Genomic DNA, 18,485 nt, shown 5'->3' with positions numbered 1-18,485 from the left:
GTATCCCCCACAGTGCCCCTGCAGAGTTCCATGCCATTTCATCCCTGACAGCATAAGTGGGGGGCTCTGTCCTCCATTTTGCAGTTGACAATTAGAGCTTCAGGAGGGGAAGTGCCTCGCTGGGGGCCACATAGTCTATGCCATGTGACAAGGAGGAACCGAAACCCTGGACCATCTGCCTGGGGCCTAGGATGTCCCTGTGGGACTAGCCCTTGTGACCCAGTACCGCCTGCTTGCTTGCTTATTTACTTATTTATTTGTAGATGTTTCTAGGCTTTTCTGCTGCTTAGAAAGAATTCCCAGAAAATAGGCAATTGTTCTCTCTCTTTGTGTGCGTGTATGTTGAGGGGGGTACAGAGCCCCAGCAAGCTTGCCAGATGAGTCTGGCTAGGTAGTTCCTGGCACCTACCTGTAGGCAGAGTGACTCCTCCAACAGAGAGTGATTAAAGGTGTCTAGGGTCCTTGTCTGTCCATCTCTCCTCACAAACAGATGATCCAGTCCACACCAGCCACTCTCTGCTGCCTGTACCCTGAAATGAACCTAAGTCTGGTGTGGGCTGAGGTTAAAAAAAAAAAGCCCCATGTCCCCTTTGGTTTCCTAGTAACAAGTTCATGGTGGCTTGTCACAGGCTTGCCTGCCAGCCTCATGCCTGGGGCTGAGCTCACAGTGTGTGCCAAGCCTGTCAGCACGATGTTTATGTCCCCTGTAAACACCCAGTGCCTGAGGCAGAGGGCAGTTGCTCATTCCCCCTTGTTTTGTAGGGTGAGGGAGCTGGGCCTCTCAGCAGCTGCCTTGTGGAAAACCAGGGTGCTGGGATCAGCCACCATGCAGGCTAGGGAGGCTGTGGGCTACAGGGGCTCAGGCAGGAGGTGGGAGGGAAACGCTTTGGGCCCCTTCTGGAAGAGTTCAGGCCATTGTAAAGAGAAGTCATTGTGGGGTGTAGCATCTGTCAGTGCAGCTGAGTTCAGAAGCTGCAGGAGGGAGAGGCTGGGGCAGGTAAGGGGCCACTGTGCTTTCACGCCATTTGGCCCAGCTGTGTCTAATTGTCATAGTGCTGCCACTGTGTGGGGCAGTCCCTCCCCACACATATGTTCTTGTGCTTTCTGTGGCAGCTGGGCCAGGAACGATGATTCCTACCACCCTGGGAGGCCAGTGCCCTCCTCAAGTTCCTGGGCTTCCACGATCTAACTATTGTGTTTATTGTTTAATCTGGTGTCCTAAGGCATTTGCTTAGCATATGAAAGGCTATGGGTTCTATCCCCAGAGTCTCTGTGTGTGAATGAGCACATGTGGACATCAGCCTTGGTGGCCATTCCTTGGGTACCGTATATATATTTTTTTTTTTTTGGAAGAGAGTCTCTCAGGAGCGCAAGTCCCAGACATCTACCTTGCTCCACCTCCTGAGACCTGGGATCACAAGCACATGTCATTATGCACCCCCTGCTTTTTAAGTGGATACTGGGGATTGAACTCAGGTCCTCATGCTTGTGAGGCAAGCACTTACTGCCTGAGCCATCTCTGAAGCCCGTGCTCTGTCATTAGAAACGATTTTTTTGAAAAAGATTTTTATTTATGTGTATGTGTGTATGTATGTATGTCTCTCTCCCCGCCTGCAAGTGTGTGCATGTGTGCATGCTTACGTGTGTTTAGGTGTGTGCATGTGCATGCATGTGTGCATGCTTACATGTGTGTGCATATGTGTGTGTGTATGTGTGAGAGACCTGTTTGAGCGCCCATGGAGGCCAGAAGAGGGACTAGCTTCTCTGTTAACAGTTACAGGTGGTTCTAAGCCACTGGATATAGGTGCTGGGAACTTGAGTCTTCTGGAAGAGCAGCAAGTGCTTTTAATCATTGAGTGTGTTATATCTTCTTTCCCTCCCCTTCCCTTTTCTTTCTTTGAAGATTTAACTTTAAAAGAGATTATTATTATTGTTATTATTATTATTTATTATTATTCCTGTGCATGGAGTATGTACATTATTAAGTGCAGGTGCCAGAGGACGCCAGACATTTTGAATCCCTAGAGTTGGGGCTACAGGCAGTTATGAACTGTTCAGTCTGGGTGGTAGGAACTGAATTTGTTCTTCTGCAAAAGCAGTAAGTGCTCTTATTCACTGAGCCATCTCTCTAGCACCTAAGATTTATTTTATTAAAAATATTGTAATCGAATTTCATTTATTTTGTGTTATGGGTAGAAGGTCAGGGGACAGCTTCCAGGAATCAAGTCTCTCCTTTCACCATGTAGGTTCTGGGGACTGAACTCAGGTTATCAAGTGTGGTGGCAAGCACACACTGAGCTGTCTCACCAGCCCCGTGTCCTGTCCATGAGCACAGCCCTTGTGCTGAAGTCATATTCCTGACTGAATCTCTCTTCCACCCTCTGGATGGTGTACCATGGTGGCTATGCATTGAACATTTACTATATGCAAGGCCTGTGCTAGGGAAACTGAGCTAGGAAATGGCTTAGATCTGTTTTACTACCCTCCCTGACCAGGGGCTACACACACACACACACACACACACACACACACACACACACGAGTGGAGTTCCAGGTAGGAATCCGTGCCACTCCCCCGTCCTGGAGGCTATGGGCCTCCATCAGCACTGACTGGTGCAGCTTCCGTGTGCTGGGGATCCAGCTCTTCCATGAAGCATGGCCCTAGGTGAAGTGGGCTCTAGATCCACCCTTCTGTGTTCCTGGAGCCTCCTGACAGGACCAGGCAAGGACTTGAACCTTTTAACATCTGTGGTAAGATGCGCTGAAATTGGCCCTGGTGGAAGGCTTGAGGCTGTTTGAGGCAGGTTCTGGTGCCTTAGCTGGGTTCTCATGAACTCACGAGCTGCTGCATAGGGCCCTCCAGATCACCCAGGTGACCTCATTTTGCAGCCTACTCCCAGTTCGGTGTAGCTACTTTCCTGCTCATCTGATCAGCATGGTCCTCACATACGGGACATATGCTAATCTGTCATCACAGATGCAAGGACCTATGAGGTGTCGGTCTCTGCCTGGAATACTTATATTTGGAGATGAGTCCTCTGTATAAGAAGCAAGGACATCCTGGGACATCCATGCCACTGTGGCCAGAAGGAAAGCCTGTATTAGCCTAGGTTCTCTGAAGGAACAGAACTGATAGATGGAGGTATGTATCAAATACAGACTGCGGTCCATCTGGGTAGTCTAGCAAGGTCTGGCTCATGATGGAAAATCCAAGCATCCAGTAGTCGTGCAGTTCCTGGTGTTTGACTTCTCAACGCTTGCCATCTGGCTCTAGTGTCCTCAAGGATTCCTGGACAGCTGTCGGCTTTCGGTTTCCTGGAATCCTGAAGGAGCTGGGTTTAGTACTGGCTGCAGCAATCGGAGAGATGAACTTGCCTTCGAGAGTGAGGGCAAGCAGGTAAAAACAAAGCAACAGTTTCGGGGCTGGAGAGATGGCTCAGAGGTTAAAAGCATTGCCTGTTCTTCCAAAGGTCCTGAGTTCAATTCCCAGCAACCACATGGTGGCTCACAACCATCTGTAATGGGGTCTGGTGCCCTCTTCTGGCCTGCAGGCATACACACAGACAGAATATTGTATACATAATAAATAAATAGATATTAAAAAAAAAAAAACCCAAACCAACAGTTTCTTCTTTCCATGACCTTTCACTTGGGTTGCCACCTGAGGGCGTGGCCGAGTTTCAAGATAGCTCTTTCCTCTTCAAGTATGCAAACAGATTTTTTTTAAAAAAATAATCTTACAGGAGTGCTTAGCAACTTAGATTTTAGTTGATTTCACACGTGGCCTAGTTGGCAACCACGATTAGCCATCATACAGCCTGAGCTTGTCACCTCACCCACTAACACTGAAGTAACCACATTTTCATCTGAACATTGTCCCCCTGCCGTTTTTCCTCCACCTTGAAGCCATCTCTGTCCCAAGGATCAACAAGGATTTGGGTAGTGTTGATCTTAGTATAAATATGGGTCAACCCGAAAGTATCTGATTGATACTTTTTTTTATCTTGATCGCTGAGTTTATCTTATGGCTACTTACCATGTTTGATTTTGCTTTTATAATTTTATTTTAAATTTTTTTAAAAAAGCCCACCTCTTGGCTGTCTCTTTATTTCTTCCTCTCCAGTACTCTGGAGCACGCATGTGTGAAACTTCAGTTCTTCGGTTTTATAATAGCTAATAACATGTGCAAAGCTGTTCATTGACCTGAATTAATTAAATAATGGGCAGAGACAGCATCGTATAAATGCAGATGTATCCGTATGACGAGTCTGCTCACGGGCGCCCTCCTGGCTCTGTGCGGGGCACTTGGAGAGGAAGGTCAGCCCAGGATACAGACAGGAATCAGATCTGGGTGGGAGAAGGGATGTAAGGTCCGCAGCTTTGAGGCTCTGCTGCCCTCGGTTAAGGCACCAGAACAGCTCCGTCCCCTTCTTTCTGCCTCTGGCTGACCATGTTTGACCTCAGGGTGCTTAGGGGAGATGGTGGCAAGCGGTGCATGAAGCCTAGTCCTGCCAGGACAGATGTTCCTGATTGCCATTGATTTTAGGGGGCAGCAAGAGCAGAACGCAGCAGTGCATATGTGTTGGGTGACCATCCTGGGGGTGTTCCCAGTATCTCAGTACCATGTGATGTTGGGGTATCTGCTGGGGGTGTTTCCAGCGTCCCAGTACTGTGACCTTGTTTCTTCTGTACCCAGAGTGGGGCAAAGCTGAGTCCCCCTCCCTACCTGAGGACCCCCTCAGAGGCTTTTCTCTAGTTGTTGACTGTGGGAGGAGGGAGGCTCCGGTCACTGTACTATTGCACAAATGGTACTCTCTGAGCCTCCGTTTATACTGGTGCAGATGGGGGCTGTGATATCTGAGAAAATCTGGCTCTCGGCAGAGACAGGACGTAAGGTCAGCCAGCAATGACAAAACTTGGGGGAAAAGTACGTAAAAATGCTCTCAGAGGCACTAAACAGCCCCCACAAGCTGAAAGGAAAGCAGAGGGAGTATCCTCCTAGGGTACGATCTTGAGTGGATGGGGTTCTAGAAGTCTGCTTCACAAGTGTGTCTGTCAGCTTGTCCGCACTATAACAGAGTGCCTGGCCGTCACTTGACAAAGAAGACAGCTTCCGGTTTCTCTACGTAGTCTCTGGGCACAGTTGTTTTAGTCTGTGGCAGCACTGATGTCGTGATGGAACTCAGACTACAGGGGCGAAACTCACGTCAGAAGTGAAAAGAGAGGGGATGGGCTGGGGTCTTAATAGTTTATTCAAGAGCCGGGCGGTGGTGGTGCGCGCCTTTAATCCCAGCACTCGGGAAGCAGAGGTAGGCGAATCTCTGTGAGTTCAAGGCCAACCTGGTCTACAGAGTGAGTTCCAGGACAGGCTCCAAAGCTACAGAGAAACCCTGTCTCGAAACACACACACACACACACACACACACACACACACACACACACACACTTCATTCAAAGGCCCACCACCCCAGTGACCTCACATAGGCCCCATCTCATGATCATTCCACTACCTGCCAGGAGTGTCAAAGGCTTGGAGCTAAACACCTAAGCTTCTGAAAGACAGTCAGGCTCCAGACTGACGGAAAGACAGAATGCCAGACTGAGAACTCCCTGAAGGTTGTGGAAGGGTGATGGTTGAGGTTAATTCTCAGCTTGACACAGTCCAAAATCATCTGAGAGTCTCAAGGAGAGATTGTCTAGATCAAGTTGGCCCCTGGGTGTGTGTGTGTGTGTGTGTGTGATTATGTGGATTGTGTTAATTGAGATGCACCATTCCCTAACAGGGGATCCCTGTAAGAGTGGAGAAAGTACACCAAGCGCTACCATGCACATACAATTAATTGCTGTCTGCTCTTGACTGTGGATGTGGTGTGACCGTCTGCTTCAGTATCCTGCTGCCTGAGTTCCCTACAGCAAGGACCATCACCTGGAAGTGCAAGCCAAGCAAACTCCTTCTCCCTTAAGTTGTTTGGTTAGGGTGTTTTGACAACAGCAGAAACAAAACTAAGACAGAAACTGGCACTGAGAAGTAGGGCTGTTGCCTATGGTGGGCCTGACCATGTGACTTTCAGGCCTTTAGAGCTGTTTTGTGGGTGGAACATGGAAGAGTTTGAATCTTTGGGCTAGGCGAACCATTGACTGCTGAAAGGCAGGGATCTCAGTGAGCAAAAGCCCCAGAACCTACCCTCATCCTCAGAGCTGAACCTTCATCCCATCTGTATAGCAAAGATCCCAAGAGTTCCACCAAGACGTGGTGGCAGCTGGAAGCTGCATCCAGTAGCCGTGTCAGCTCTGCCCTCTGTAGGATGTCCTCCTGTTTGAGTCCAGCTGCGTTCATTCTTAGAATAAGCATGATGTCACCAGTTGCAGGATCCAGAGTCTCGATGCATAGCAATCCTAATGTTCAGTATTCAGCTAACAAAATTAGGAGTCATGGCCTGTGATGGAATTTCAAAGGACAGTGTGGGATTAGTTCTCTCCTTCCGCTATGTGGAACCCCAGAATCAAACTCGGGTTGTCAGGCCAGGTGGCAAACATGCTTACCAAGTCATTTTGTGTTGTAAAGAAGCAACTGGAGGTTACAATCGGAGACTGTGCATTCGTTTCCCAGCCGCCCAGACCTGAATAATCGCACAGAAACTATATTAACTACAGCACTGCTTGGCCAATGGCTCAGGCATATTCCTAGCTAGCTCTTACAACTTAAATTAATTCTTTTTTTTTTTTTTTTTTTTTTTTTTTTTGGATTTTCGAGACAGGGTTTCTCTGTAGCTTTTTGGTTCCTGTCCTGGAACTAGCTCTTCTAGACCAGGCTGGCCTCGAACTCACAGAGATCGGCCTGCCTCTACCTCCTGAGTGTTGGGATTAAAGGCGTGCCCCACCATTGCCAGGCCTTAAATTAATTCTTATCTACGTTTAGCCACCTGGCTTCGTACCTTTTCTCAGTGCAGCATTTTCATCTTGCTTCTTCTGTGTCTGGGTGGCGACTGCAGACTGAGCCTTTCCTCTTCCCAGAATTCTCCTAGTCTGGCCACCCCGCCTCTACGTCCCGCCTTACTACTGGCCAATCAGCATTTTATTAAGCCAATATAAGTGACAAATCTTTACAGGGTACAAGAGCATGATCCCACAGCAGGAGGACCATATAAACACCATCACAAAACTTTCTACAGATTGAAGTGAAATAGCTGTGTTTCCATTCATGGGTGGAGTGCCCATGTACGACAGGACCAAGAGCTCTAGAAGGGACCCGGAGTTATGTGGTGAGGTGGAGTTTGTCCAGGATGTTTAAGCAGCCAAATAGAAAGAAGAAAGTCTTGGACAGATTATCCTGGATCACGTGGGCATTCCTGTGGGGCTGATATACACAGAACCAATCCAAATGGATCTGACACCTGAACAGAAGCACTGGGGCTGTACAGGTCTTAGAAGATACCGGGTAATCCTCTGTGGCTTAGAGGGAAGCCAAGGTTTCTTAGGTAAGATAATAGGATTTTTTTTACTTAGGACTATGAATAGAATTGGGATGATATAGAAGAAAAACCTGATAAATTAGACTTTGTTCAGTTAAGAATGAATGCTTAGCAGGGGACTAGAGAGATGGCTCAGAAGTTAAGAGCACTTGCTACTCTTGTAGATGTCCTGAGCTGTGCGAGTTAATGTGTAAGGGTGTTTCACCTGCACGTATGTATGGTCCATGGAGGCCAGAAGAAGGCCTGGGGTTACAGGTGGTTGTGAGCTTCCATGTAGATGCTGGGAGCTGAACCCGGGCCCTGTACAAATGCAGTCAGTACTCTTAATCACTGAGCCATCTCTCCAGCCTCACTTATTTTAGTTAAGTATGTGTCAGGTGGTGGTATATACATGTGTGAGAAAGATTTCCATAGAGTTCAGAAGAAAGCATTGGAGCCCCTGTAGCTAGAGTTCCAGGCAATTGTGAGCCACTTCATGTAGGTGCTGGGAACAAAAGCTGGTTCTCTGCAAGGGTAATATGTGCTCTAAAATCTGAGCCCTTCTCTTCAGCTCCTCTTCTTGTATCCTGAGCCAGGCCTGAAGTTCACCAAGGAGGCTAGGCTGGCCGGCCAGGAAGCCCAAAGGATCTGCTTCTCCCTGCCTCCCCAGGGTTAGCATTACAAGAGCATGCCACTGTACTTGGTTGTATTTTTAAGTGGCCCAGTGTCTATAGAAAAGGAGATCGGATCACAACTTACTGTTCAGCTTTGCAAAGGACCAGCTGCCAATCATCCTGGACTCAGAGATGAGATGCAGAGGATGAGGCAAGAGTTGCTGCTGGGCGGTGATGGTGCACGCCTTTAATCCCAGTGCTTGAAAGGCAGTGGCAGGTGGATCTCTGAGTTCGAGGCCAGCCTGGTCTATAGAGCAAATTCCAGAACAGAATCAAAAGAAACAATAAATAATAAGTAAACAAACAAACAAGCAAACAAATAAATAAAAGAAGAAACAAGATGCCAAAGGGAAGAGCTGTCTGTGCTGTCGACTTCTCAGCAGGGAAGGTGGTCCGTTGAGGATCAGCCAGGAGGGAGGTTGAGAGCGGGGAAGTAGAGAGGGTATCCATTGTTCTCATGATTTTCATTGATAAGGTTTGGGATGCTTTGGACTGAGTGTTGGACAGTTCCTTTTGTCAGAGTGGGTCGGCCAAGATGCATTTCTGGTTTTATGAACCTTACCAAAGACACTGAAAATCCACCGTCTGGCATCACACATGAGGCTGGTGCAGGTGTGTGTAGCGGGTATGGAGACAGCTGGGAGGAAGAGTGCTGAGAGCTGATCTAGCGAGGAGCCACCTTGGCTAGAACCCACAAGCTCATGGGAAACCACAGTGGGACCTCCTCACAAACCCACTGCCTTGTTGGGCGACCGTGGGGCTGACCCCTCCTACCCAAGTTTAGCATATGAGTTTGCTCCTTTGTATACCCGTCTGGCCAAGGCTTCTGAGCTGAGTTCCACAGAGTGTGTGGAACACGAATGCACGGTTCACTGTGAATCAGAACAGGGCCCCTAGAGATCACAGTAGAGCCATGACCCTTCCAGCCATCCCATCTTCAAGTGAAAGTTAGAGGCAAACCCTGAGAACAGCTAAGAGTCGTACCTCAAGAACTGGTTCCAATCAGCCTGAGGTAGGGTCTGTGCAGGTAAGGCAGGTAAGGCAGGTAAGGTAGGTCCTTATTGGGAAAGAACCCAGCTGGGTGATCTGGAATTTTCTTGGATATCCTCACAAGGTAAGGTAAGGAAAAAGTGGGGGCTCCAGTGCTGGCTGATTGCCAGCCTGCAAGTCCCTGTTCAGGCTCAGCTTCTACCCATTTGACCCCTTTCACTGCCTTGTGGAATATGTCACATCCAAACTCCCTGTCCATCACTTCCTTCCCCCAGCCCATTGGAGCGAAGCCTGTGTCTGTCTCTAGATAGGGAGGTGTCTCATCTGCCAGGAGCAGTGTGCTCCTGAAGCCTGGAGCATCTGTTTCCCTCAGTTCCACGTGGTCGGAACTGTAGACAGCAGCTCAGCCTCCAGCCTCGCTCTGCTGCATAACAGAAGTCTGCCTGACTAATATCTGCCAGAAAGGACCCTGAAACCTTCACCTGGCCCAGAAATCTGGAGGGTAGAGTGGCAGGGCCAAAATCTGGCTCAGAGCCCGGAGAGGCAGGGGAAATGATTCATGTTATCTCTGGTGACAGTTTCCAAAAGACAGACAGACGGACCTACTGATGGGTCAGCAGGAAAGACCACAGACGTTCTGAGGTGGGCCGCAACTCTAAGTGTGAGCCCTGCATGGCAGGAGGTGATGTGCACCCCAGGTCTGCACCCCATTTGATGATGCCCCCCCCATAGGCAGGGAGAAGAGTCAGGAAGAGTCGGGGCTGAGGCCACAGAGTGTGTGTGTGTGTGTGTGTGTGTGTATGCGTGTGTGCACGCGTGTGTGCGTGCATATGTTTGCATGCAAGCACAGAGCACAGGTGTATTATTTAATGTGCAAAATGGCCACCTCTACTAAGGATTTTCTGGGCCTGAAAAGAACAAGTGGCTTTTTAAAACTTAAATTGATGGGGCTGGGCGATGGTGGCGCACGCCTTTAATCCCAGCACTCGGGAGGCAGAGGCAGGCGGATCTCTGTGAGTTCAAGACCAGCCTGGTCTACAGAGCTAGTTCCAGGATAGGCTCCAAAACCACAGAGAAACCTTGTCTCGAAAAACCAAAAAAAAAAAAACAAAAAACAAAAAACAACCTTAAATTGATGGGTCAGTGAGATGCAAGCCTGACACTTCAGTTAGATCTCTGGAGTTCAAATAAAGGTGTAGAGTGAGAATGGAGTCCATGAAGGATCTGATGTGACCGCACACACTGTGGCACACGTACCTCCCCACCATGTGGTCACATACACAATAATAATTAAAAGTTATTAAAAAGAAGAACTTCAGCAGAGCATGGTGGCACATCCCTGTCCACATGGCACTCAGCAGGCTAGTGAGGCAGGAGGAGTGTCATGAGTTTGAGGCTAGCCTGGGCTCCATGGTGAGTTCTAAGCCAGCCTGGGCTACAGAGTTGAGACTGTCTTGAAAACACCAAAGAGCAATAAAAAAAAAATTGGTGCTGGTGTGGGTATTCAGAAGGCTCTAAGTAAGTGGCACTTCTCCATTGACTGTTGTGGTATGACTTGTTCTTTGTTAACCTTGTCCTCTGACCGGCAATTGTGAGTTGGGACAGAAGGTGGGATACCCAAAGCGCCACCCTTCCTGAACCTTTGCCTCAGTCTGTAGGATCTCACTGCTACTCAGCTCGGGGCTTGCTGTCTGCACCTCTGAAGCCCAGAGCACAGTTATCTCCCCAAGGCAGTGGACCTGGGTTGGCAGGCAGCCTGACTGAGTAGACCTGCTGCATGGGTTGGGGGGGGCGGTTTCAAAGTGAAGGATGAGATGGCCGGAGTGTGGGGCAGATGTCTTATCATCAACTACAAGACAGATGGAAAGGTGGTCTGGGAACCCCTAGATACACAGGCAGAGGCCGAAGAGCCCTCTTGCAGAAGGTAACTGTGGTGGTTTAAATTATACATGTCCCCCAGTCTTGGACATTTAAATAATTGGTTCCCAGTTGCTGGCAGTGTTTGGGAGGTATGTCGCTGGAAGCCGACTTTGGGAGTTTAAAGACTTTTCCTTAAAGTCTCCAAGCCATTAGACATGAAAGCCATTTTCAGTGCACTCTCTCTGCTTCCTGCTGGGGTTTAAGATGTAGACACTGCACCCACAGTCAGGAAGCAGAGAGAGGAGGGCGGATGCTGGTGCTCAGCTTGCTTTCTCCTTTTTATTTGGCACACCTCATTGAACAATGCTTCCCACAGTTGAGGTGGGTCTTCCCACCTCAGCTGAGCCACTCTGGAGATTTCCCTCAGGCATGCTCAGAGCTATGTCTCCTAGGCAATGGTCTTAGTTTTCTGTTGCTGTGAGGAGACACCATGGCTTCTAAAAGAAAGTGTTTAATTGGGGGCTTGCTTACGGTTTCAGAGGGTGAGTCCATGTCTCTCATAGTGGGGGACATGGCAGCAGGCCAGACAGCGTGGTGCTGGAATAGCAGATGAGAGTCTGCACAAGTTGGAGGTGGAGAGAGAGGGAGAGAGATTGAATGACTGGGCTTAGCAGGGGCCTTTGAAACCTCAAAGTCTACCTCCAGTGATGACATACCTCCTCCAGTAAGGCCATACCCTCTAATCCTCTCCAAAACAGCACTACCACCTAGGGACCAAACATTCAAATAAGTCTGTTGGAGCTATTCTCATGCAAAGCACAACCGTAATTGTGGGCACCCATCAGGTTGGCAGTCACTGTTAATCGCTTGTCATGAGTAGCTTGGAGAAAGCCAAGGAGTTGTGAGCAGAATCAAAACTTCCCTGAGTTTTAAGTTGGTCTTTGCTTTCGTGGGTTCTGGCTTGAGAAGGTTCGCCACGTATTCCATGTCTTCCTCCATTCTGCCATCCTGCTTGGTGTCCACAATGTGTGAGAGGCAGCTGTATCTGGGTCCTGTACCCTTGATCGGCATGGTGGGGCCACAATGATAATGGAGACTTTGGGCTAGCTTCTCAGAGTTTTTGGGGATCCTGGGCACAGGCTAAGATGGAAACTCTGTTCTGGGGTAGGAGCTAGACATTTCTGCTGACCAACCAAAGAGGATCCCAGTGGAGAAAGGTGTCTCACACCAGGGCATCTGGCTGGTGTGTCTCCAGCATTCGCCTCAGAGTTGGAGCATCGCTGGGGAAGAAAGAGTCTTTGAAGACAAGCAGGTCCTTGTGGCAGCCTCTGCCCAGTTCAAGTGTAGCTCACTGAGGCATGCCACTTTGTGGGCTGACGTGGGTGACTTTGCCAGGTGCCATGGAAATGCTTTGCAGCACCCCTCCCCCCCAGTCCAGGTGCCTGGACCTTTCTTCCTTGCTCACCTACATCTCCCTGTGCAGCGAACATGACCTGGGCGAGGACATTTATGACTGTGTCCCGTGTGAGGATGAAGGGGATGACATCTATGAAGACATCATCAAGGTGGAGGTGCAGCAGCCCATGGTGAGCGCCCCCACCCTGCCCTTGCTAAAGGAACCTGAGCCTCCCTTGGGGAGCTGCCTGAGTACAGCCTCGGGTGCTTCCCGATCCCCCTGGGCTCCCTTGCAGTGTCCTTCCAGCCCTGTCAGGACACTCTGAGGTGCCCTAGATGCGACCTATGACGGATGAGCCCCTCCAGCAGAGTGACTACAAAATTTTCCCTGGAAGGTTCTTAGTCCTTTCTATCCAGAGAGCCTTAAATAGTAACTCCCATGTTCAGGCTACCACAGTGCGGCTGAGCACACATATCATTGTACCTCTTTGTGCGGAGAATGGGGAGACCAGTGCGGGCGCCGTCGGCCAGCTGCATGCCTTTTATGCTGAAGGGTATTTATTTCCACGCAGCTTGGCTAATGATCTTGCGGACGATGTTTTGTGCCAGCTCCGGCGTATTGCCAACAGCTGCTGTGTGGAAGGTGGGGGGTCCATCCTGGAGGGCTGCAGAGAGGGGGCTCTGGAGGGGCAGGCCACAGCTCCCATGGACCCCTGAACGCTCCAAAAGGTGGGCACCGCGCCACTTGTCAGTCGCGGAGGCTTTTGACGCGTTTGCGTTCCCGAAGAAGTGGGAAATTTATCAAAAGCCAATATTTCTGTCTCCCGTCTGTGTGGGAGCCTCCAGCTGGTGTCAGAGAAACAAAAAGCTGAGAGAAGAACCCTGAAGAGCCTTGAGAGTCTTTCCCAGGCTGATGGCACCCTGCTGTGTCCCCAGCTTGGGAGGAGAGATGGAAGGCTAGACTTGGGACATTTGCAGCGTCTCACGCCACCCTTAAGAAGATCATACACATTTGTTCCCGAGAGTCTAATAATCACTCTCCTTCCCAGCGTGCTCAGGGCTCTTGCTCCAGAGGAGGTGGGAGAGGTTCTGCTCTTCAACCTTGCAGGCAGCCTGACTGGGGCTTCCCCAGAGCTGACCTGACCTGACCTAGGAAGCACCACCAGGTTGATTAAGGCCTCATCACTTTAAAGTTCCTGCGAGATGGGTGCCCTGAGGGTAAATGTCAGCACCCAGGCACAGGAGCCTGGGGCATATTTGAAAGGTCCCCATGCCCATCTCTCAGGCTGTCTTGAGACTCCTGCAGCTCTTCGAGATGCCTGTCACTGTCCCTGGTCCTGAAGAATCCCAGGGCAGGGTCATGCTTGCCCATGTCCCGAAGGACAGCCCATGTTCTATGTCCAGGGCTGATGCTGAATCTTTTGAGCTGTCCGATCCATCCACAGATGGGATATAGACTTATTGTTGTGAGAAGCCTCTGAGATAAACAATGGGTTCCCCCCCACACCTTCTCATTTTGTTTGAAACTAGCTGAACCAAATTGTCTAAATGGGAGGTAATTAAAATGCTCCTTCTATGAGGCAAGATAAAGGCAGGTGCTGCTTTCAGAGCCCAGGCATGGGAGGACCCACCAGGACGCTCTCTCATCCTTCTGTTGGGTCCTGACCTTTCCTCAGCAGGCTCTGGGAAGGGCTGTGACATGGCTTTTGGGGCTAACAGTGGGGGGTGAGCTGTCAGTGGTGTCCCTGGCTTCCCAAGCAGCTTGAGGACAGTGGACACTGCTGACTGTGGTTCAATCTTGTTTGTTCCTCCATGCATTCAGATCAGATATATGCAGGTAAGTTGCAGGTAAGACCAGGCCAGGTGGGCTCCCGCCAGCTCTGTCTTTCCCACCTGTTGGGAAGGTAACCCAGGCCATAGAGAAAGCTCAGGTCCATGTTCTTGGAGACACGCTGTCAGGCACAGAGGGTTGTATAGGGTCTCGAGTTGAGATCCGCCCCATGGATGTCATCCCCTCCCCATCCCATGCCGCCGCAGATAGTGATGGACGTCATCAAGTCCCGTGTTGCACAGTGCTCGAGGGTTAGTTCTGTGACACAGCATAGAGGGGCCTCTTAGGACCAACAAGAGTATACCTGGTACCTACCTGAGTGTCACGTCTTTAGAGATTGTGGGGCAGACCAGGCTCTCCGACCCCGAGAGAATCCAAAGAAAGTTACTGTAAAGTCCACCACGGCCTGACTAGGGCCGAATCCCTGCTTTGCTCCACTCTGTGCAGGCCGTCTCTCAGTCAGGCCCTGTTCTCCCCTCTGTAGAGGTATGTTCCCAGGTGGCTCTCTGATGAGCTGTTATCTTCAGCTGGCTTCTCAGGGATGTCTGGCCTCTGGGGCATTTGGTATTGGGAAACCAGAATGGATCTGCTGTGGGTATCCAAGGGGTTGGCCAATGCCACCTGCTGGACAGGGCTGACTCACTCATACAGGTACCATGAGCACACCTGACCTATGTGTAGCAGGTTCCTCTCCTGAGGCCTTCCTTCCAGTCTGGTGAGGACTCGAGGTTCCAAGTCAGGAGTTGATACCCAGGAGTCTAGAAGTTTCCATGCCTTCCTTGATGTTCTCATTAAGTCCTGTCCTATCCACGTGTCTCGGTTTCCTCAACCACAGATCATGGGAAGGGCCTGTGACATCACTGCCTACTCAGTAATCTTGTAGCCATACGGAGAAAGTGTCATCTTGTTGTGTGGTGCAGGTAGCCAGGGCCTCATGACTGGCAGTGGGTACCCGGGTGTCCAGATAGCCGTATCCTGGCTCACTTCTCATGTCTCCTCCAGAAAATGGGCATGACCGAGGATGATAAGAGAAGCTGCTGCTTGCTGGAGATCCAGGAGACCGAGGCCAAGTACTACCGCACCTTGGAGGACATCGAGAAGGTGAACCTTGGCTTTGCTTGGAGCCCCAGGGAAAAGGGGCTCAGGGCCTGTTCTCATTTTCTCTCTGTTGCTGTGATAAGACACTGACTAAAGGAACTTAGGGGAGAGGAGAGTGTGTTCATTGTAACTTTGCGATTACAGACACCATTGACAGAAGTCAGTGCAGGAACTCAAGCAGAAACCGTGGAGAAAAGCTGTTTGCTGACCCACACAGGCTCGTGCATAACTGCTTTTTTACACATCCCAGGACCACCTGGGCAGAGGCTGGTGCTACTCACAATGGGCCGGGTCCTCCTGCATTAATTAGTAAGCAAGCCAGCCCCCCACAGACAGGTCCACCTGACCACCCGAGCTGGGCTGGTCCCTCCATTAAAACTCCCTTCTCAAGTGACTCTGGACTGTGTCACGTTGACACAGCACACTCCGCCTTGCCATCCTGTTCTCACACAGAGGAGCCTCCCCTCGTTGTGCGGAAAGCCCTCTAACCTCTCTTCCATGTCTTATCAGAGTTCCCATCCAAGCCAGCTGTGGTGGCAGCTCAGCTTTTGAACGTGTGAGGCCAGATCTTGAGCTAAGTTCTCTAAGCCTCTCCTTGCCCTGGGGGGCATACTGGTGCCTTTGTTGGTGACCAAGAATGTAGCACATTTGATGTGATTGGTGAGCCTCGTGACTAGATGCCACCCAAGCCAGAGTACTGCCAGTGACCTATACTCATCCGCCTAGCCCCCGTCACCACCCAGGAGGCCTGGCTTCCGAGTCTTCCTGACAGTGTCCCTGTGTAAACAACAGCGCCATTGCCAGGCTCAAATCCTCCTGACTGTTCTCTGGTGTGGAGCTGGCCCAATGTGGTCAGAGTGGCAAGTGAAGCTTCCAGCCAAGGGTCCTGGGGTTCACTGCCCCTTGGCCCTGGCTGCCCTTACCATGGAGCTGTGCTGAAGACATGGGTTGTGCTCTTGGTTCCAGCCTGCCTTGCCCAGTGTACAGTCCCATACTACTCTCTTCATGAGCTGTCCAGTGAGCACCGGGTACCTTCCAGTGCCTGGCAGCTTCGGCTTTGATTGTGACAAGCCCCCTTACACACTGCGTGACAGCATAAACTTTTTCCTTCCAGAACTACATGGGCCCCCTGCGGCTAGTGCTGAGCCCGGCGGACATGGCTGCCATCTTCATCAACCTGGAGGTACACTCTCTGGCATTTTCCTGACACACATGCAGCTGTCTTGCTCTGGAGACTGTGACTTCAGGAGGCAGAAGAAGAGGGATCTGGTGTGGCCTGAGAGTTTCCCACGATCTGTGTTAGTTGTCAGCTGAGCATAGATTCACAACGCTCTGGAAGGAATGTGAGACCCACGGGACTATAAGCAAGGCTTCTCGTTAGCATGGAGGGAAGTGTGCCCCACACTTGCTCTGCGGGCATCTGACCACTCGTGGGCACCAGATGACCCTGTGCGAAGGTTGACCTGTGGAGGCAGCTGGTTTACAACTCCAGATGCCACACATGAGTGGACACAGTCCAGAGCATGCTGCCTTACCGCCTTCCGTCAGATCAAGGACAGGTGGCGGGGGCTTGGAGAATCTTACTCTCCCGCACAAGATTGACCAGAGTGTCCTTTTACTGTCTGGGCTCCAGCCAGGACCAATGACTTGGGACAGAAAAGAAACTGGGAGGGGAGAGGGGTGGCTCATGTGCTGTGCACTGCCCTGTATCCGCTGTGAAGCTTGAGGAACCATGCTTCCTCCAGGCCAAGGTGACACGGTAGGAGCCTTATGGGTTTGCAGAAACCGAGAGCTGAGCGGCTGCAGGCCTCTCCATTCTTTCCAGCAGCAGGGAGGCCTGCAAAGTTGTTAGCTGAGAGCAGCCACACTGCTTTCTCCATCCTCTGCCGGCATCGAGTCTGTCCTGAGGCAGCTACCGTGTGACCCTAGAACCTGATTCAGGTCTGAAAAGCTCCCTCTACTGCACAACTGGAATGTCCTCCAGCATCTTTGTGTGCCAGGCACTGTGACAGGGGTATCCAATCTTTGGCTTGGTGAAGGGCAGAGCGTTTGGCCCAGGACGGCTTTGAATGCACCCTTAACACTAAGCTTTAAGTTTACCTAAAACATTATGAGACTTCTCTTGCAGTTTTATAGTTTTGTAATTATATCGTGTGGTTCTTGAGTGCCAGATCTGCTGATGGCACTGGGCAGCAATGTCAAAAAGTTAGACACGCCTGCCAGAAACTTCCAGCTGAGTGACGCTGGCATTCACAGGCTTGGGTGAACACCGGCAGCACCTCCTGGGTGTGTGTGGCCAGCGGAGGCTGGCTGTGCCTGGCTGTGCCTGGCTGTGCACTGACCCTGCTTTCCCCCTAGGACCTCATCAAGGTGCACCACAGCTTTCTGCGGGCCATTGACGTGTCTATGATGGCTGGCGGCAGTACCCTGGCCAAGGTCTTCCTGGAGTTCAAGGAAAGGTGAGTGACGGCTGGCTGCATCAGAGCCTCAGCTCTGTCTTCAAGGCTCTGGAGACAATGTGGATCACTCTCCCCCAGCCCAGGCAGGATGACAGAGGCAGGGTAGTTCACCGGGGTGTTGCCTCCCATTCTGGGGACCCAGGCAGGTGGCCGCTTATCTCTGGATCCTGTTCCTCTTTGTAACCGGGTCACTGCCCACTGTTTCTCCATCACAGCTTGGAGGGCTGGGTACCTCCAAGCCTCATTTAGATAGCAGGAACTTGTAGGGTCCCTGCAACCCTCTCTGCCTCTCTGGCTCGTTGGGTTCATGGTGGTTGGTGTTTGTAATGAGACATGGCGGCCTGAGTTCCTTGACCTGTTCTACTCCATTTCTGACTCTTGGGTGCTGCAGGCCAGAAATAGCGGATCACAGGCTGTTTGGGAAGAAGTGCCCACTCTTTGGTGGGATCAGAACTTGGTGTCCAGAGGTGCAGCAGCTATACCTCCTTGCAAATTCCCTAGTTGTAGCCATTCTGTTTAGCTCTCCAGCAGACATGGGAGAGAGGCAGAAGCTGATATAGAACAGAGGTGGAAGCCCATGTCCTCAGCATCGCAAGAGAGACCCGTACCTTCCAAGGCTACAACCCCAAAGCTTTGAAGGGTTTCTTCTGTGAAGGCGAGCCATTCATTGTCATCATCATCATCATGGCCCCCAACATCTCAGTTTCCTTAGGGGACAGTGATCAGA

The 18,485-nt window shown here is 50.7% G+C and overlaps 1 protein-coding gene across 4 annotated transcripts in view; it reads left to right on the top strand.

Moving 5' to 3' along the window:
- Positions 1-18,485, top strand: part of Vav2 (vav guanine nucleotide exchange factor 2) — a 177,064-nt gene that overhangs the window by 124,904 nt on the left and 33,675 nt on the right. For all 4 annotated transcript variants that reach the window (XM_057754957.1, XM_057754955.1, XM_057754956.1 and 1 more), the window contains exons 5-8: positions 12,459-12,561; positions 15,204-15,302; positions 16,414-16,482; positions 17,658-17,758. In XM_057754957.1, the coding sequence (XP_057610940.1) occupies positions 12,459-12,561; positions 15,204-15,302; positions 16,414-16,482; positions 17,658-17,758 (372 nt within the window). The remainder of the gene's footprint in view (positions 1-12,458; positions 12,562-15,203; positions 15,303-16,413; positions 16,483-17,657; positions 17,759-18,485) is intronic.

Source organism: Chionomys nivalis, chromosome 22, assembly GCF_950005125.1.
Source record: "Chionomys nivalis chromosome 22, mChiNiv1.1, whole genome shotgun sequence".
NCBI classification, from domain to species: Eukaryota; Metazoa; Chordata; class Mammalia; order Rodentia; family Cricetidae; genus Chionomys; species Chionomys nivalis.
Note: the sequence above shows the minus strand (reverse complement) of the source record. Positions and strands in the feature narration are given on the sequence as shown.